The 22,668-nt window shown below is 35.8% G+C and overlaps 1 protein-coding gene across 2 annotated transcripts in view; it reads right to left on the reverse strand.

Moving 5' to 3' along the window:
- The window catches only part of CHADL (chondroadherin like), a 201,172-nt gene that overhangs the window by 90,776 nt on the left and 87,728 nt on the right, over positions 1–22,668 (reverse strand). For both annotated transcript variants that reach the window (XM_053721402.1, XM_053721401.1), the window contains exons 3-4: positions 19,256–19,407; positions 13,991–15,649 (exon numbers count right to left, since the gene is read on the reverse strand). In XM_053721402.1, coding sequence (XP_053577377.1) covers positions 13,991–15,649; positions 19,256–19,407 — 1,811 coding nt within the window. The remainder of the gene's footprint in view (positions 1–13,990; positions 15,650–19,255; positions 19,408–22,668) is intronic.

The raw sequence follows: 22,668 nt of genomic DNA on the forward strand, positions 1-22,668 counted from the left end.
CTTAATATATTCAGAACTCTGCATCTATGTGTTCAGTTAAACAGCTTCCTGTGATTGTCCAATATATGCACAAACAGTTATTAATGCCTTAAACTTGCAACTTGTCTATCACCTGTGCTGCTCTGCTTATTACTGACATACAGCTCTATATAATATGATGTACTGTGAACCTGCAACAAACCTTAGTTTGCATCTATGAGTCAATCTTCTACCAGTTTACTCTGAAGCCTGAACATCCTTCATTGCTATATTTTCCTCTCATGAATCCTGCAGCTACTCCTATTAACTAACTATAAATCACAGTGAAGCCAGAATATATTGTAGACATATGTTGCACTCTCCATGAATTCTACAATAACTTCTTGTAACTATGAATCACAGAATATCATCTATCCACGTACAGGATACTCTGCCCCGGGTCAGGGGTCGGTGTCTCCAATTCCCTACCACTGCCCCAAGTGTCCTGAGCGCATATACACCGGAACATGACAGTGGGTACTAAAGACATTACTTGTTTATGTTTGCTATTGTCATTACTACAGCATCATAACCATTTACTGTGTGTGTACTAAAGACATTACTTGTTTATGTTTGTTACTTTGTTATTGTCATTACTAGCGCATCATAACCATTTACTGTGTGTGTACTAAAGACATTACTTGTTTATGTTTGTTATTGTCATTACTAGCGCATCATAACCATTTACTGTGTGTGTACTAAAGACATTACTTGTTTATGTTTGTTATTGTCATTACTAGCACATCATAACCATTTACTGTGTGTGTACTAAAGACATTACTTGTTTATGTTTGTTATTGTCATTACTAGCGCATCATAACAATTTACTGTGTGTGTACTAAAGACATTACTTGTTTGTTTGTTATTGTCATTACTAGCGCATCATAACCATTTACTGTGTGTGTACTAAAGACATTACTTGTTTATGTTTGTTACTTTGTTATTGTCATTACTAGCGCATCATAACCATTTACTGTGTGTGTACAAGAGACATTACTTGTTTATATTTGTTATTGTCATTACTAGAACATCATAACCAGTTACTGTGTGTGTACTAAAGACATTACTTGTTTATGTTTGTTATTGTCATTACTAGCGCATCATAACCATTTACTGTGTGTGTACTAAAGACATTACTTGTTTGTGTTTGTTATTGTCATTACCTGCGCATCATAACAATTTACTGTGTGTCTACTAAAGACATTACTTGTTTGTTTGTTATTGTCATTACTAGCGCATCATAACCATTAACTGTGTGTGTACTAAAGACATTACTTGTTTATGGTTGTTATTGTCATTACTAGCGCATCATAACCATTTACTGTGTGTACTAAAGACATTACTTGTTTGTTTGTTATTGTCATTACTAGCGCATCATAACCATTTACTGTGTGTGTACTAAAGACATTACTTGTTTATGGTTGTTATTGTCATTACTAGCGCATCATAACCATTTACTGTGTGTGTACTAAAGACATTACTTGTTTATGGTTGTTATTGTCCTTACCAGCGCATCATAACCATTTACAGTCTGTGTACTAAAGACATTACTTGTTTGTGTTTGTTATTGTAATTACTAACCATTTACTGTGTGTGTGTAACATATGCCTGCCTGATATCACTGTCCCTTTAAGACTGCCTTCCCTGCTACTGACAATCATACTGTTTGGGCAGTATCTGCATTTTACTTACCTGCCTAATTAACCATTCATGCACCTAATTCCCTCTGCCTCTTTTTAAACCATCTCAGGCCTAATGTGCATTGCATTAGCTTTAAAGTTTTGTTCCAGAACAACAGAGGTCTGTGACTGTTCCTGCATGGATTTTACCAACTTATTCAAGCTACAGCCTTTCCTTTTAGTTATGCTTAAAATCATCTAATCGCAAGAATCCAAATAGTTCCATTTTGTTACCTGGACACTGCTACTTAACAAACTCTGAACTTTATTCTATATTACAAGTATGCATTTGGTTATCATCACTCTCTAATTACTACAACAGCATCTTACTCAGAACTTTATAACTATTCTCTGCTACAAGTTGTCATAGCTGGAATATCCTCCTCCAAATATCTTAATATATTCAGAACTCTGCATCTATGTGTTCAGTTAAACAGCTTCCTGTGATTGTCCAATATATGCACAAACAGTTATTAATGCCTTAAACTTGCAACTTGTCTATCACCTGTGCTGCTCTGCTTATTACTGACATACAACTCTATATAATATGATGTACTGTGAACCTGCAACAAACCTTAGTTTGCATCTATGAGTCAATCTTCTACCAGTTTACTCTGAAGCCTGAACATCCTTCATTGCTATATTTTCCTCTCATGAATCCTGCAGCTACTCCTATTAACTAACTATAAATCACAGTGAAGCCAGAATATATTGTAGACATATGTTGCACTCTCCATGAATTCTACAATAACTTCTTGTAACTATGAATCACAGAATATCATCTATCCACGTACAGGATACTCTGCCCCGGGTCAGGGGTCGGTGTCTCCAATTCCCTACCACTGCCCCAAGTGTCCTGAGCGCATATACACCGGAACATGACAGTGGGTACTAAAGACATTACTTGTTTATGTTTGCTATTGTCATTACTACAGCATCATAACCATTTACTGTGTGTGTACTAAAGACATTACTTGTTTATGTTTGTTATTGTCATTACTAGCACATCATAACCATTTACTGTGTGTACTAAAGACATTACTTTTTTATGTTTGTTATTGTCATTACTAGCGCATCATAACCATTTACTGTGTGTGTACTAAAGACATTACTTGTTTATGTTTGTTATTGTCATTACTAGCACATCATAACCATTTACTGTGTGTGTACTAAAGACATTACTTGTTTGTGTTTGTTATTGTCATTACTAGCGCATCATAACCATTTACTGTGTGTGTACTAAAGAAATTACTTGTTTGTTTGTTTGTTATTGTCATTACTAGCGCATCATAACCATTTACTGTGTGTACTAAAGACATTACTTTTTTGTTTGTTATTGTCATTACTAGCACATCATAACCATTTACTGTGTGTACTAAAGACATTACTTTTTTATGTTTGTTATTGTCATTACTAGAGCATCATAACCATTTACTGTGTGTGTACTAAAGACATTACTTGTTTATGTTTGTTATTGTCATTACTAGCGCATCATAACCATTTACTGTGTGTGTACTAAAGACATTACTTGTTTATGTTTGTTATTGTCATTACTAGCGCATCATAACCATTTACTGTGTGTGTACTAAAGACATTACTTGTTTGTGTTTGTTATTGTCATTACTAGCGCATCATAACCATTTACTGTGTGTGTACTAAAGACATTACTTGTTTATGTTTGTTACTTTGTTATTGTCATTACTAGCGCATCATAACCATTTACTGTGTGTGTACAAAAGACATTGCTTGTTTATGTTTGTTATTGTCATTACTAGCGCATCATAACCATTCACTGTGTGTGTACTAAAGACATTACTTGTTTGTTTGTTATTGTCATTACTACAGCATCATAACCATTTACTGTGTGTGTACTAAAGACATTACTTGTTTATGTTTGTTATTGTCATTACTACAGCATCATAACCAGTTACTGTGTGTGTACTAAAGACATTACTTGTTTGTTTGTTATTGTCATTACTACAGCATCATAACCATTTACTGTGTGTGTACTAAAGACATTACTTGTTTATGTTTGTTATTGTCATTACTAGCACATCATAACCATTTACTGTGTGTGTACTAAAGACATTACTTGTTTATGTTTGTTATTGTCATTACTAGCACATCATAACCATTTACTGTGTGTACTAAAGACATTACTTTTTTATGTTTGTTATTGTCATTACTAGCGCATCATAACAATTTACTGTGTGTACTAAAGACATTACTTGTTTGTTTGTTATTGTCATTACTAGCGCATCATAACCATTTACTGTGTGTGTACTAAAGACATTACTTGTTTATGTTTGTTACTTTGTTATTGTCATTACTAGCGCATCATAACCATTTACTGTGTGTGTACAAAAGACATTATTTGTTTATATTTGTTATTGTCATTACTAGCACATCATAACCAGTTACTGTGTGTGTACTAAAGACATTACTTGTTTATGTTTGTTATTGTCATTACTAGCGCATCATAACCATTTACTGTGTGTGTACTAAAGACTTTACTTGTTTGTGTTTGTTATTGTCATTACCTGCGCATCATAACAATTTACTGTGTGTCTACTAAAGACATTGTTTGTTTGTTATTGTCATTACTAGCGCATCATAACCATTTACTGTGTGTGTACTAAAGACATTACTTGTTTATGTTTGTTATTGTCATTACTAGCGCATCATAACCATTTACTGTGTGTGTACTAAAGACATTACTTGTTTATGTTTGTTATTGTCATTACTAGCACATCATAACCATTTACTGTGTGTGTACTAAAGACATTACTTGTTTGTGTTTGTTATTGTCATTACTAGCGCATCATAACCATTTACTGTGTGTACTAAAGACATTAGTTTTTTGTTTGTTATTGTCATTACTAGCACATCATAACCATTTACTGTGTGTACTAAAGACATTACTTGTTTGTTTGTTATTGTCATTACCTGCGCATCATAACCATTTACTGTGTGTGTACTAAAGACATTACTTTTTTGTGTTTGTTATTGTCATTACTAGCGCATCATAACCATTTACTGTGTGTGTACTAAAGACATTACTTGTTTATGTTTGTTATTGTCATTACTAGCGCATCATAACCATTTACTGTGTGTGTACTAAAGACATTACTTGTTTGTGTTTGTTATTGTCATTACTAGCGGATCATAACCATTTACTGTGTGTGTACTAAAGACATTACTTGTTTGTGTTTGTTATTGTCATTACTAGCGCATCATAACCATTTACTGTGTGTGTACTAAAGACATTACTTGTTTATGTTTGTTACTTTGTTATTGTCATTACTAGCGCATCATAACCATTTACTGTGTGTGTACAAAAGACATTACTTGTTTATGTTTGTTATTGTCATTACTACAGCATCATAACCAGTTACTGTGTGTGTACTAAAGACATTACTTGTTTGTGTTTGTTATTGTCATTACTAGTGCATCATAAACATTTACTGTGTGTGTACTAAAGACATTACTTGTTTATGTTTGTTATTGTCATTACTAGCGCATCATAACCATTTACTGTGTGTGTACTAAAGACATTACTTGTTTGTTTGTTATTGTCATTACTACAGCATCATAACTATTTACTGTGTGTGTACTAAAGACATTACTTGTTTATGTTTGTTATTGTCATTACTAGCACATCATAACCATTTACTGTGTGTGTACTAAAGACATTACTTTTTTATGTTTGTTATTGTCATTACTAGCGCATCATAACCATTTACTGTGTGTGTACTAAAGACATTACTTGTTTATGTTTGTTACTTTGTTATTGTCATTACTAGCGCATCATAACCATTTACTGTGTGTACTAAAGACATTACTTTTTTATGTTTGTTATTGTCATTACTAGCGCATCATAACCATTTACTGTGTGTGTACTAAAGACATTACTTGTTTATGTTTGTTACTTTGTTATTGTCATTACTAGCGCATCATAACCATTTACTGTGTGTGTACAAAAGACATTACTTGTTTATATTTGTTATTGTCATTACTAGCGCATCATAACCATTTACTGTGTGTGTACTAAAGACATTACTTGTTTGTTTGTTATTGTCATTACTAGCGCATCATAACCATTTACTGTGTGTGTACTAAAGACATTACTTGTTTGTTTGTTATTGTCATTACTACAGCATCATAACTATTTACTGTGTGTGTACTAAAGACATTACTTGTTTATGTTTGTTATTGTCATTACTAGCACATCATAACCATTTACTGTGTGTGTACTAAAGACATTACTTGTTTATGTTTGTTATTGTCATTACTAGCGCATCATAACCATTTACTGTGTGTGTACTAAAGACATTACTTGTTTATGTTTGTTATTGTCATTACTAGCACATCATAACCATTTACTGTGTGTACTAAAGACATTACTTTTTTATGTTTGTTATTGTCATTACTAGCGCATCATAACCATTTACTGTGTGTGTACTAAAGACATTACTTGTTTATGTTTGTTACTTTGTTATTGTCATTACTAGCGCATCATAACCATTTACTGTGTGTGTACAAAAGACATTACTTGTTTATATTTGTTATTGTCATTACTAGCGCATCATAACCATTTACTGTGTGTGTACTAAAGACATTACTTGTTTATATTTGTTATTGTCATTACTAGCGCATCATAACCAGTTACTGTGTGTGTACTAAAGACATTACTTGTTTGTTTGTTATTGTCATTACTAGCGCATCATAACCATTTACTGTGTGTGTACTAAAGACATTACTTGTTTATGTTTGTTATTGTCATTACTAGCGCATCATAACCATTTACTGTGTGTGTACTAAAGACATTACTTGTTTGTGTTTGTTATTGTCATTACCTGCGCATCATAACCATTTACTGTGTGTGTACTAAAGACATTAGTTTTTTATGTTTGTTATTGTCATTACTAGAGCATCATAACCATTTACTGTGTGTGTACAAAAGACATTACTTGTTTATATTTGTTATTGTCATTACTAGCACATCATAACCATTTACTGTGTGTGTACAAAAGACATTACTTGTTTGTGTTTGTTATTGTCATTACTAGCGCATCATAACCATTTACTGTGTGTGTACTAAATATATTACTTGTTTGTGTTTGTTATTGTCATTACCTGCGCATCATAACAATTTAATTTGTGTCTACTAAAGACATTACTTGTTTGTTTGTTATTGTCATTACTAGCGCATCATAACCATTTACTGTGTGTACTAAAGACATTACTTTTTTGTTTGTTATTGTCATTACTAGCACATCATAACCATTTACTGTGTGTACTAAAGACATTACTTTTTTATGTTTGTTATTGTCATTACTAGAGCATCATAACCATTTACTGTGTGTGTACTAAAGACATTACTTGTTTATGTTTGTTATTGTCATTACTAGCGCATCATAACCATTTACTGTGTGTACTAAAGACATTACTTTTTTGTTTGTTATTGTCATTACTAGCACATCATAACCATTTACTGTGTGTACTAAAGACATTACTTTTTTATGTTTGTTATTGTCATTACTAGAGCATCATAACCATTTACTGTGTGTGTACTAAAGACATTACTTGTTTATGTTTGTTATTGTCATTACTAGCGCATCATAACCATTTACTGTGTGTGTACTAAAGACATTACTTGTTTATGTTTGTTATTGTCATTACTAGCGCATCATAACCATTTACTGTGTGTGTACTAAAGACATTACTTGTTTGTGTTTGTTATTGTCATTACTAGCGCATCATAACCATTTACTGTGTGTGTACTAAAGACATTACTTGTTTATGTTTGTTACTTTGTTATTGTCATTACTAGCGCATCATAACCATTTACTGTGTGTGTACAAAAGACATTACTTGTTTATGTTTGTTATTGTCATTACTAGCGCATCATAACCATTTACTGTGTGTGTACTAAAGACATTACTTGTTTATGTTTGCTATTGTCATTACTAGCGCATCATAACCATTTACTGTGTGTGTACTAAAGACATTACTTGTTTGTGTTTGTTATTGTCATTACTAGCGCATCATAACAATTTACTGTGTGTGTACTAAAGACATTACTTGTTTATGTTTGTTATTGTCATTACTACAGCATCATAACCAGTTACTGTGTGTGTACTAAAGACATTACTTGTTTATGTTTGTTATTGTCATTAGTAGCGCATCATAAACATTTACTGTGTGTGTACTAAAGACATTACTTGTTTATGTTTGTTATTGTCATTACTAGCACATCATAACCATTTACTGTGTGTGTACTAAAGACATTACTTGTTTGTTTGTTATTGTCATTACTAGCACATCATAACCATTTACTGTGTGTACTAAAGACATTACTTGTTTGTTTGTTATTGTCATTACTAGCGCATCATAACCATTTACTGTGTGTGTACTAAAGACATTACTTGTTTGTGTTTGTTATTGTCATTACTAGCGCATCATAACAATTTACTGTGTGTGTACTAAAGACATTACTTGTTTATGTTTGTTATTGTCATTACTACAGCATCATAACCAGTTACTGTGTGTGTACTAAAGACATTACTTGTTTATGTTTGTTATTGTCATTAGTAGCGCATCATAAACATTTACTGTGTGTGTACTAAAGACATTACTTGTTTATGTTTGTTATTGTCATTACTAGCGCATCATAACCATTTACTGTGTGTGTACTAAAGACATTACTTGTTTGTTTGTTATTGTCATTACTAGCACATCATAACCATTTACTGTGTGTACTAAAGACATTACTTGTTTGTTTGTTATTGTCATTACTAGCGCATCATAACCATTCACTGTGTGTGTACTAAAGACATTACTTGTTTATGTTTGCTATTGTCATTACTAGCGCATCATAACCATTTACTGTGTGTGTACTAAAGACATTACTTGTTTGTGTTTGTTATTGTCATTACTAGCGCATCATAACAATTTACTGTGTGTGTACTAAAGACATTACTTGTTTATGTTTGTTATTGTCATTACTACAGCATCATAACCAGTTACTGTGTGTGTACTAAAGACATTACTTGTTTATGTTTGTTATTGTCATTAGTAGCGCATCATAAACATTTACTGTGTGTGTACTAAAGACATTACTTGTTTATGTTTGTTATTGTCATTACTAGCGCATCATAACCATTTACTGTGTGTGTACTAAAGACATTACTTGTTTGTTTGTTATTGTCATTACTAGCACATCATAACCATTTACTGTGTGTACTAAAGACATTACTTGTTTGTTTGTTATTGTCATTACTAGCGCATCATAACCATTTACTGTGTGTGTACAAAAGACATTACTTGTTTATATTTGTTATTGTCATTACTAGCACATCATAACCATTTACTGTGTGTGTACAAAAGACATTACTTGTTTGTGTTTGTTATTGTCATTACTAGCGCATCATAACCATTTACTGTGTGTGTACTAAATATATTACTTGTTTGTGTTTGTTATTGTCATTACCTGCGCATCATAACAATTTAATTTGTGTCTACTAAAGACATTACTTGTTTGTTTGTTATTGTCATTACTAGCGCATCATAACCATTAACTGTGTGTGTACTAAAGACATTACTTGTTTATGGTTGTTATTGTCATTACTAGCGCATCATAACCATTTACTGTGTGTACTAAAGACATTACTTGTTTATGTTTGTTATTGTCATTACTAGCGCATCATAACCATTTACTGTGTGTGTACTAAAGACATTACTTGTTTATGTTTGTTATTGTCATTACTAGCGCATCATAACCATTAACTGTGTGTGTACTAAAGACATTACTTGTTTGTGTTTGTTATTGTCATTACTAGCGCATCATAACCATTTACTGTGTGTGTACTAAAGACATTACTTGTTTATGGTTGTTATTGTCATTACTAGCGCATCATAACCATTTACTGTGTGTACTAAAGACATTACTTGTTTGTTTGTTATTGTCATTACTAGCGCATCATAACCATTTACTGTGTGTGTACTAAAGACATTAGTTTTTTATGTTTGTTATTGTCATTACTAGAGCATCATAACCATTTACTGTGTGTGTACTAAAGACATTACTTGTTTATGTTTGTTACTTTGTTATTGTCATTACTAGCGCATCATAACCATTTACTGTGTGTGTACAAAAGACATTACTTGTTTATATTTGTTATTGTCATTACTAGCGCATCATAACCATTCACTGTGTGTGTACTAAAGACATTACTTGTTTGTGTTTGTTATTGTCATTACTAGCGCATCATAACCATTTACTGTGTGTGTACAAAAGACATTACTTGTTTATTTTTGTTATTGTCATTACTAGCACATCATAACCAGTTACTGTGTGTGTACTAAAGACATTACTTGTTTGTGTTTGTTATTGTCATTACCTGCGCATCATAACAATTTAATTTGTGTCTACTAAAGACATTACTTGTTTGTTTGTTATTGTCATTACTAGCGCATCATAACCATTTACTGTGTGTACTAAAGACATTACTTGTTTATGTTTGTTATTGTCATTACTAGCGCATCATAACCATTTACTGTGTGTGTACTAAAGACATTACTTGTTTATGGTTGTTATTGTCATTACTAGCGCATCATAACCATTTACTGTGTGTGTACTAAAGACATTACTTGTTTGTGTTTGTTATTGTCATTACTAGCGCATCATAACCATTTACTGTGTGTGTACTAAAGACATTACTTGTTTGTGTTTGTTATTGTCATTACTAGCGCATCATAACAATTTACTGTGTGTGTACTAAAGACATTACTTGTTTGTGTTTGTTATTGTCATTACTAGCGCATCATAACCATTTACTGTGTGTACTAAAGACATTACTTGTTTATGTTTGTTATTGTCATTACTAGCGCATCATAACCATTTACTGTGTGTGTACTAAAGACATTACTTGTTTGTGTTTGTTATTGTCATTACTAGCGCATCATAACAATTTACTGTGTGTGTACTAAAGACATTACTTGTTTATGTTTGTTATTGTCATTACTACAGCATCATAACCAGTTACTGTGTGTGTACTAAAGACATTACTTGTTTATGTTTGTTATTGTCATTACTAGCACATCATAACCATTTACTGTGTGTGTACTAAAGACATTACTTGTTTGTTTGTTATTGTCATTACTAGCGCATCATAACCATTTACTGTGTGTACTAAAGACATTACTTGTTTATGTTTGTTATTGTCATTATTAGCGCATCATAACAATTTACTGTGTGTGTACTAAATACATTACTTGTTTGTGTTTGTTATTGTCATTACTAGCGCATCATAACCATTTACTGTGTGTACTAAAGACATTACTTGTTTATGTTTGTTATTGTCATTACTAGCGCATCATAACCATTTACTGTGTGTGTACTAAAGACATTACTTGTTTATGTTTGTTACTTTGTTATTGTCATTACTAGCGCATCATAACCAGTTACTGTGTGTGTACTAAAGACATTACTTGTTTGTTTGTTATTGTCATTACTAGCGCATCATAAACATTTACTGTGTGTGTACTAAAGACATTACTTGTTTGTGTTTGTTATTGTCATTACTAGCGCATCATAACCATTTACTGTGTGTGTACTAAAGACATTACTTGTTTGTGTTTGTTATTGTCATTACTAGCGCATCATAACCATTTACTGTGTGTGTACTAAAGACATTACTTGTTTGTGTTTGTTATTGTCATTACTAGCGCATCATAACCATTTACTGTGTGTGTACTAAAGACATTACTTGTTTATGTTTGTTATTGTCATTACTAGCGCATCATAACCATTTACTGTGTGTACTAAAGACATTACTTGTTTATGTTTGTTATTGTCATTACTAGCGCATCATAACCATTTACTGTGTGTGTACTAAAGACATTACTTGTTTATGTTTGTTATTGTCATTACTAGCGCATCATAACCATTTACTGTGTGTGTACTAAAGACATTACTTGTTTATGTTTGTTACTTTGTTATTGTCATTACTAGCGCATCATAACCAGTTACTGTGTGTGTACTAAAGACATTACTTGTTTGTTTGTTATTGTCATTACTAGCGCATCATAAACATTTACTGTGTGTGTACTAAAGACATTACTTGTTTGTGTTTGTTATTGTCATTACTAGCGCATCATAACCATTTACTGTGTGTGTACTAAAGACATTACTTGTTTGTGTTTGTTATTGTCATTACTAGCGCATCATAACCATTTACTGTGTGTGTACTAAAGACATTACTTGTTTGTGTTTGTTATTGTCATTACTAGCGCATCATAACCATTTACTGTGTGTGTACTAAAGACATTACTTGTTTATGTTTGTTATTGTCATTACTAGCGCATCATAACCATTTACTGTGTGTGTACTAAAGACATTACTTGTTTATGTTTGTTATTGTCATTACTAGCGCATCATAACCATTTACTGTGTGTGTACTAAAAACATTACTTGTTTATGTTTGTTATTGTCATTACTACAGCATCATAACCATTTACTGGGTGTGTACTAAATATATTACTTGTTTATGTTTGTTATTGTCATTACTAGCGCATCATAACCATTTACTGTGTGTGTACTAAAGACATTACTTGTTTGTGTTTGTTATTGTCATTACTAGCGCATCATAACCATTTACTGTGTGTGTACTAAAGACATTACTTGTTTATGTTTGTTATTGTCATTACTAGCGCATCATAACCATTTACTGTGTGTGTACTAAAGACATTACTTGTTTATGACCGTTTGTAACCTAATTGCTGAGCTTTTGCATCTGTCTTCTGTAATTATCTGTTTAACAGTTTGCTGTGTAAGTTGGTTTTTGCAATACCAATGACTACCTCTGGGGGCAATATTACTACTCAGTCAATTAAACTAAAAAGTTTAATAACACCAATAGCTACCTGATATTTTAATTGCATGTATGAGGTTGATGGGATGAACAGTTTCTGAATATTTGGTGGAATATTAGATAAAGCTTCTTACATTTTTAAGCTTCCACTTCCTATCCATATATCAGGAGCAGCAATGCACTACTGGGAGCTAGCTGCAAAAAAAAACACTTTGACTTCTGACTTCAGCTCAGCGTTTAAGCTGCCGCCCTCAGAGCTCTATGAGTCTGACTGACTTCTGCCCGCACTGCAAACACACTGCTGTCCCACTCACTGACTACACATGCAGTCACAAGCCGATTGAGGAGACTACAGTGCAGTCAGGAGCCAATGTGCCGCCAAATCAGCCAATGGGAATAGTTTCATTTCCCACTGAGCTGCGCCAATCAATCACGTGTCAATCATGTGATATCCATAGCAGGCAGGCGGAAAGTCGGAAACCCCCCCCCCCACAAAAAATAATGTAAATAAAAAAAATTAATACTGCAGCCGACACAATGTGTCACGACACACAGTTTGGAAAACACTGCTCTAAGCACACTGAGCAAGGCTTCCATGTCTGGTTACTTCAGGAAATTTCTTCTGTGAGAAAAGCATTATTGAGCTAAAAGAAGCTGCTCCCAGGTGGTATATCACCATAGAACAGGCTATTGAGCTGGTTTTCGTTCCTGAGAGAGTGCTTTTCATTCTGTATGTATTTAATCTCCCTAAGGGGGAAACCAAACTTGGACTCCTTTCCCAATGTGCTTAGACTAATATGGCTTTACTTCACAGATGTCGAGGCCTAATGAAGACCGAAATAATCATCTGGGGTTGCCATGTTCCTTGTTTAGAGACGGATTGCCTGGTATTTCACGGTTGAACTGACCTTGTTAGGCAGGATCAGACTGACATACTTCATGGAAGCTGCTCCTGGGTGTTAAATCGCAATAGAACAAGTTAACAAGTCATTGAGCTGGTGTTCGTTTCTGAGAGAGCGCTTCACTTTCTGTATGTATTTACTATATTTTGAGGACTTGCACACGTGTGTTCATCTAGATTGTGATGTAGCTCTATATGTGAAGCACTTTTGCCTTTTATGTATATTTCCACACATTTCTATTTCTATTGATTAGAGCAGGTAACATGAGTTTTGCCTCATTGCAACTACTAACTGATCTTTCAAGAATGGAAGTTTCTGATATTTATTGGCTGTAATCGGTGTTCACCCTGTATCTCCTGTGTCACTCTTCCACTCTCCTGATGCAATGATTAACATTCGCACATCACTATATCCTCTCCTGTACTCACTGTTTGCTGTGAGACATACATGTATATATAATTTACATGCAACATTGTTTTAAAATGAGCTAGTTATCAAATGCACCTCTGTAACATACCTGCTCCAGTCCCATGTCATCAAGGTAAAGGTGTTTTAGGGATCGAGATACTGTTAAGAAGGCCCCATTACCAATAGATCTGATTGGATTCTTGGTTAACTTCAGTTCTTCCAGGTTAGGTATTCCTTTAAGAGCTTGTGTCGGCACCTCTGGTAATAAGTTCTCATCTAGGTGAAGTTTCTCCAGTTCACGGATATTTCTGAAAGCTGTTGGAGCGATAGACTTGATGATATTACCAGTTAAGTATATCCAGTGTAGCTTTTCTGCTCCTGCCATATTGTTGTCAACGAGTGAACTGATGGAATTGTATTGCATGTGAAGGGAAAAAAGGCTGGGAAGGAGTTTGAAAGCACCCTTTGGGATCAGAGTAAATCTGTTGTGGTCTAGGTAAATATAGCCAATCTTTGGTGCTCCTTGGAAGACAGCTGGGTTAATATTAGAAATTTGATTGTGTGATAGATACAAGTAAACCAAATTTTTCATACCCATAAATGCCCCTGGTTGCAGTTGATTGATCTGACAGCTTTGCAGATGTAAAGATACCACGTCCTTCATTACCACAAATGCTTCATTGGGAACTGAGTGGAAAACATTTCTCCTCAAGTCAAGTAGGCTAGTGCCTGCAGGGAAACCTTTGGGGATACTTTGAAGGCCTTTATTCTCACAAATTGCATGTTTGACATCAGACTTGCAGACACAGCTTTCTGGACAACTATTTTCATTTTTAGGTTTCTGTGTGACTGGGAGGTGGTCATCCTCTTCATCAGAATAACCACCACACTTTAAGTCAATGGCTCTTAGAGAGTCTATGTGGTCTCCACGGTAGTGGCTTGGACCAGAACAGATGAGATCAACTTTCAGCCTTTTCAAGTCTGCCCACTCTTTAAAAGGCCTTAGGTAGCAGTCACAGCGTATTGCATTTCCTGTCAAATTTATACGACTTAGTTGCTCCACTCCTGTCAATGCTTGGATAGTCCTAATCTGGTTATTACTCAGGTCTATCACCAACAGTTGTGGGCTTTTTTCAAAGGCCTTAAAAGACACCTCTTGCAATGCCATGTTATTGAGAAGCAGCTGTTTCAGGGAAGCCATCTGAACAGCTTCTTCCCCAATGAAAGTCATTGGGTTCCATCCAAGTTCCAGCCTTGTAAGGCCAGATAGTCTCGAAAATGCTTCAGGAGGGAAGAACTGAAGTTCGTTATGGTCTAAACTTAACCTTCTGAGACTTGGTAGACCACCAAAGGCCTCATTAAACACAGTGTTAATCATGTTATTTGAAAGCCGAATCCATTTAACTTGTTGTAGACCCTGGAACAACATATCTGGTAGGTAGACTAAGAAATTGTCTGCCAGATGAAGGAAGTTAAGAAATCCTAGTTGGCTAAATGCTCCAGGCTTGATCTCCTCCAGGCGATTCTTCTCTAAAATAAGCTGTTGCAGAGATGAAAGGCCATCAAAGGATTCCTGGTATATAAAACTTATGTGATTAAAACCTAAATTTAAGTACACTAGGCGACTGAGGCCTCGAAAACTCCCTTCCTCAATCCTTTCAATTTTGCATTTCTGAAGATTAAGGTGAGTCAGATAAGGAATTGGCAGGAATGCTCCTCCGGGAATAACCTTGAGATCATTTCCTCGTAGATCCAGCTTTTGAGTGGGCTGTGAAAACGTAAATTGTGATTTAACAATGAATAGGTACAAATGTAGAATCTCATATACTGTGCATTGGAAGTAAAGTTAAAGATAACATAACATAAAACTCATAACTAAAGTGCTAAAAAGTACACCAACACCCATAAACTACATATTAACCCCTAAACCGAGGCCTTCCTGCATCGCAAACACTAAAATAAAATTATTAACCCCTAATCTGCTGTCCCTAACATCGCCGCAACCTACATTACTGTTTTTAACCCCTAATCTGCGGCCCCCAAAATCGCTGCCACTATACAAAAGTTATTAACCCCTAAGTCTAACCCTAACACCCACTAACTTTAATATAATTAAAATAAATCTAAATACAAATTACAATTAATTCCTAAATAATTCCTATTTAAAACTAAATACCTGTAAAATAAACCCTAAGCTAGCTACAATATAACTAATAGTTTCATTGTAGCTAGCTTAGGTTTAATTTTTATTTCACAGGTAAATTTGTATTTATTTTAACTTGGTAGACTAGTTACTAAATAGTTATAAACTATTTACTAACTACCTAGTTAAAATAAATACAAATTTACCTGTAAAATAAAACCTAACCTGAGTTACACTAACACCTAACCTTACACTACAATTTAATACATTAAATTAAATACAATTAACTAAATTACAAAAAAAACCCACTAAATTACACAATAATTTTTTTTATCAGATATTTAAACTAATTACACCTAATCTAATAGCCCTATCAAAATAAAAAAGCCCCCCCAAAATAAAAAAAAACCCTAGCCTGAACTAAACTGCCAATGGCCCTTAAAAGGGCCTTTTGCGGGGCATTGGCCCAAAGAAATCAGCTCTTTTACCTGTAAAAAAGAATACAAACAACCCCCCAACAGTAAAACCCACCACCCACACAACCAAACCCCCCCAAATAAAATCCTATCTAAAAAACCTAAGATCCCCATTGCCCTGAAAAGGGCATTTGGATGGGCATTGCCCTTAAAAGGTCATTTTTTTCAGTCCAAAACCTAAGCTAAAAATAAAACCCACCCAATAAACTCTTAAAAAAACCTAACACTAACCCCCCGAAGATCCACTTACAGTTTTTGAAGACCGGACATCCATTCTCAATGAAGCCGGGAGAAGTCTTCATCCAGACGGCAGAAGTGGTCCTCCAGGCGGGCAGAAGTCTTCATCCAGACGGCATCTTCTATCTTCATCCTTTCGACGCAGAGCGGCTCCATCTTCAAGACATCCGGCACAGAGCATCCTCTTCTGACGACGGCTACTGAAGAATGAAGGTTCCTTTAAGGGACGTCATCCAAGATGGCGTCCCTTGAATTCCGAATGGCTGATAGAATTCTATCAGCCAGTCGTAATTAAAGGTGAAAAAAATCATATTGGCTGATTCAATCAGCCAATAGGATTGAGCTTAAATCCTATTGGCTGATCTAATCAGCCAATAGGATTGAGCTTGCATTCTATTGGCTGTTCCAATCAGCCAATAGAATGCGAGCTCAGTCCTATTGGCTGATTGCATTGGATTTTTTCACCTTTAATTCCGATTGGCTGACATCCCTTAAAGGAACCTTCATTCTTCAGTAGCCGTCGTCAGAAGAGGATGCTCTGCGCCGGATGTCTTGAAGATGGAAGATAGAAGATGCCGTCTGGATTAAGACTTCTGCCCGCCTGGAGGACCACTTCTTGACGCTTGGATGAAGACTTCTCCCGGCTTCGTTGAGGACTTCTTGCCCTCTGGATGAAGACTTTTCCCTTCTTCGTTGAGGATGGATGTCCGGTCTTCAAAAACTGTAAGTGGATCTTTGGTGGTTAGTGTTAGTTTTTTTTTAAGTTTATTGGGGGGGGGGGGTTATTTTTAGCTTAGGGTTTAGGCTGAAAAGGAGCTAAATGCCCTTTTAAGGGCAATGTCCATCCAAATGCCCTTTTCAGGGCAATGGGGAGCTTAGGTTTTTTTAGATAGGATTTTATTTGGGGGGTTTGGTTGTGTGGGTGGTGGGTTTTACTGTTGGGGGTTGTTTGTATTTTTTTTTTTTTACAGGTAAAAGAGCTGATTTCTTTAGGGCAATGCCCTGCAAAAGGCCCTTTTAAGGGTCATTGGCAGTTTAGGCTAGGTTTTTATTTTTTTATTTTGATAGGGCTATTAGATTAGGTGTAATTAGTTTAAATATCTGAATTTCTTTTTTATTTTGTGTAATTTAGTTAATTGTATTTTTAAGGTTAGGTGTTAGTGTAACTCAGGTTAGGTTTTATTTTACAGGTAAATTTGTATTTATTTTTGCTAGGTAGCTATTAAATAGTTAATAACTATTAACTAACTATTCTACCTAGTTAAAATAAATACAAACTTACCTGTGAAATAAAAATAAAACCTAAGATAGATACAATGTAACTATTAGTTATATTGTAGCTAGCTTAGGTTTTATTTTATAGGTAAGTATTTAGTTTTAAATAGGAATTATTTAGGTATTAATTATAATTTTTATTTAGATTTATTTTAATTATGTTCAAGTTAGTGGGTGTTAGGGTTAGGGGTTAATAACTTTAGTATAGTGGCGGCAACGTTGGGGGCTGAAGATTAGGGGTTAATAAGTGTACTGTAGGTGGCGATGTCGGGGGCGGCAGATTGGGGTGTATAGACTCGGGGTTTATGTTAGGGTGTTAAGTGTAAACATAAATTTTGTTTCCCCATAGGAATCAATGGGGCTGCGTTACGGAGCTTTACGCTCCTTTATTGCAGGTGTTAGGCTTTTTTTTTAGCCGGCTCTCCCCATTGATGTCTATGGGGCAATCGTGCACGAGCACGTAAAACCAGCTCAAAGCAGCGCTGGTATTTGAGTGCGGTATGGAGCTCAACGCTGCTATATTGCCTGCTAACGCTGGGTTTATGAAAACCTGTAATAGCAGCGCTATAGGGAGGTGAACGGTGACAATAACTTGCAAGTTAGTACCAAGCCGCTCATAACGCAAAACTCGTAATCTAGCCGATATTTTGTTAGAAAACCTTTAAAGGGACATTACACTAAACAAATGCAAGATAGAATAAAGCATTTAAAGAAAAGATTAGTCTGAGAATAACATGTAAATGTAGTTTATAAAGTTTCATTGGCTGTTTAAATAAGTGTAAAGTTTTAGTGTCTAAAAAAAAAAAAATTGGAGCTTCCATGTTGTAACTTAGGTTACCGTCTCTGCTGTGGCTGATTAGGGACAGTTATAAATAGGTCACTAGAGTGTGCAGCCAATGGCTGTGTGGAATATATCAGTGTTCTGCACTTCCAGTTCTAACAGGAACTGAAAAGCTCACAATTTCAGAATGGAATTAGAGGAAAAGGGGACAAAATAAATAATGAAAGTATATTGGAGTTTTTTTATATATACACTTTTTATCATTTTATATTACCATCTCAAAGTGTTTAATGTCCCTTTAACATGACACCCATATACAATAAGCAAAATAATTCCCTTTATTAGACTTCATCTGCCCAAGTCCTGTGCCTCATCATAAATCTCTGTTACCAAACCCATAGGCTGGGGGTAGTCAGAAATCTGACAGTGACAGTTATGGTATTAATTGGTCATTCTACTGACCTGTGGGATGGTGACAGGCACCTCAGACAAGTTCTTATTGGCACATGTTACAGAAGATCTGACGTTGTCACAAATGCATATCCGAGGGCAGTAGTCTGACAATGTAGGTCTTATGGAGATCATCAGCAACATAGCGACGTACCGCAGCATCCCTAAGGAGCAAACAAACATAAGGCAGTTGTGCAGTAACTAGAAAGAGATTCTAATAACTATTGTGACATTCCCTACACGTGCCACAGTGTACTAATGACAGTGACATGTTTGTGTGCTCAGTCCCTGCTAGTGTCACAGTGTACTAATGACAGTGACATGTTTATGTGCTCAGTCCCTACACGTGCCACAGTGTACTAATGACAGTGACATGTTTATGTGCTCAGCCCCTGCTAGTATCACAGTGTACTAATGACAGTGACATGTTTGTGTGCTCAGTCCCTGCTAGTGTCACAGTGTACTAATGACAGTGACATGTTTATGTGCTCAGTCCCTACACGTGCCACAGTGTACTAATGACAGTGACATGTTTGTGTGCTCAGTCCCTGCTAGTGCCACAGTGTACTAATGACAGTGACATGTTTATGGGTTCAGTACCTGCTAGTGTCACAGTGTACTAATGACAGTGACATGTTTATGTGCTCAGTACCTGCTAGTGTCACAGTGTACTAATGACAGTGACATGTTTATTTGCTCAGTGCCTGCAAGTGTCACAATGTACTAATGACAGTGACATGTTTATGTGCTCAGTCCCTACACGTGCCACAGTGTACTAATGACAGTGACATGTTTATGTGCTCAGCCCCTGCTAGTGTCACAGTGTACTAATGACAGTGACATGTTTGTGTGCTCAGTCCCTGCTAGTGTCACAGTGTACTAATGACAGTGACATGTTTATGTGCTCAGTGCCTGCAAGTGTCGCAGTGTACTAATGACAGTGACATGTTTATGTGCTCAGTCCCTACACGTGCCACAGTGTACAAATGACAGTGACATGTTTATGTGCTCAGCCCCTGCTAGTGTCACAGTGTACTAATGACAGTGACATGTTTGAGTGCTCAGTCCCTGCTAGTGTCACAGTGTACTAATGACAGTGACATGTTTATGTGCTCAGTCCCTACACGTGCCACAGTGTACTAATGACAGTGACATGTTTATGTGCTCAGTCCCTACACGTGCCACAGTTTACTAATGACAGTGACATGTTTGTGTGCTCAGTCCCTGCTAGTGTCACAGTGTACTAATGACAGTGACATGTTTATGTGCTCAGTACCTGCTAGTGTCACAGTGTACTAATGACAGTGACATGTTTATGTGCTCAGTACCTGCTAGTGTCACAGTGTACTAATGACAGTGACATGTTTATGTGCTCAGTACCTGCTTGTGCCACAGTGTACTAATGACAGTGACATGTTTATGTGCTCAGTCCCTACACGTGCCACAGTGTACTAATGACAGTGACATGTTTATGTGCTCAGCCCCTGCTAGTGTCACAGTGTACTAATGACAGTGACATGTTTATGTGCTCAGTCCATGCTAGTGACACAGTGTACTAATGACAGTGACATGTTTATGTGCTCAGTGTCTGCTAGTGTCACAGTGTACTAATGACAGTGACATGTTTATGTGCTCAGTTCCTGCTAGTGTCACAGTGTACTAATGACAGTGACATGTTTATGTGATCAGTCCCTGCTAGTGTCAGTGTACTAATGACAGTGACATGTTTATGTGCTCAGTACCTGCTAGTGCCACAGTGTACTAATGACAGTGACATGTTTATGTGCTCAGTACCTGCTAGTGTCACAGTGTACTAATGACAGTGACATGTTTATGTGCTCAGTACCTGCTAGTGTCACAGTGTACTAATGACAGTGACATGTTTATGTGCTCAGTCCCTGCTAGTGTCACAGTGTACTAATGACAGTGACATGTTTATGTGATCAGTCCCTGTTAGTGCTACAGTGTACTAATGACAGTGACATGTTTATGTGATCAGTGCCTGCTAGTGTCAGTGTACTAATGACAGTGACATGTTTATGTGATCAGTCCCTGCTAGTGTCAGTGTACTAATGACAGTGACATGTTTATGTGCTCAGTACCTACTAGTGACACAGTGTACTAATGACAGTGACATGTTTATGTGCTCAGTACCTACTAGTGACACAGTGTACTAATGACAGTGACATGTTTACGTGCTCAGTCCCTGCTAGTGTTACAGTATACTAACGACAGTGACATGTTTATGTGCTCAGTCCCTGCTAGTGCTACAGTGTACTAATGACAGTGACATGTTTATGTGCTCAGTACCTGCTAGTGCTACAGTGTACTAATGACAATGACATGTTTATGTGCTCAGTATCTGCTAGTGCTATAGTGTACTAATGACAGTGACATGTTTATGTGCTCAGTACCTGCTAGTGCCACAGTGTACTAATGACAGTGACATGTTTATGTGCTTAGTACCTGCTAGTGCCAGTGCACTATTGACAGTGACATGTTTATGTGCTCAGTACCTGCTAGTGCTACAGTGTACTAATGACAGTGACATGTTTATGTGCTCAGTATCTGCTAGTGCTAAAGTGTACTAATGACAGTGACATGTTTATGTGCTCAGTATCTGCTAGTGCTATAGTTTACTAATGACAGTGACATGTTTATGTGCTCAGTACCTGCTAGTGCCACAGTGTACTAATGACAGTGACATGTTTATGTGCTCAGTACTTGCTAGTGCTACAGTGTACTAATGACAGTGACATGTTTATGTGCTCAGTACCTGCTAGTGCTACAGTGTAGTAATGACAGTCGTTTATGTGCTCAGTATCTGCTAGTGCTATAGTGTATTAATGGCAGTGACATGTTTATGTGCTCAGTCCCTGCTAGTGTCACAGTGTACTAATGACAGTGACATGTTTATGTGCTCAGTACCTGCTAGTGTCACAGTGCACTAATGACAGTGACATGTTTATGTGCTCAGTACCTGCTAGTATCACAGTGTACTAATGACTATTACATGTTTATGTGCTCATTCCCTGCTAGTGTCACTGTGTACTAATGACAGTGACATGTTTATGTGCTCAGTACCTGCTAGTGTCACAGTGTACTATTGAAAGTGACATGTTTATGTGCTTAGTCTCTGCTAGTGCCACAGTGTACTAATGACAGTGACATATTTATGTGCTCAGTGCCTGCTAGTGTCACAGTGTACTAATGACAGTGACATGTTTATGTGCTCAGTCCCCGCTAGTGACACAGTATACTAATGACTGTTACATGTTTATGTGCTCATTCCCTGCTAGTGCCACAGTGTACTAATGACAGTGACGTGTATGTACTTAGTCCCTGCTAGTGTCACAGTATAAAAATGATAGTGTCATGTTTATGGGCTTAGTCCCTGCTACTTTCACAGTGTACTTATGAGTCAA

Source organism: Bombina bombina, chromosome 7, assembly GCF_027579735.1.
Source record: "Bombina bombina isolate aBomBom1 chromosome 7, aBomBom1.pri, whole genome shotgun sequence".
In the NCBI taxonomy this organism is placed as follows: Eukaryota; Metazoa; Chordata; class Amphibia; order Anura; family Bombinatoridae; genus Bombina; species Bombina bombina.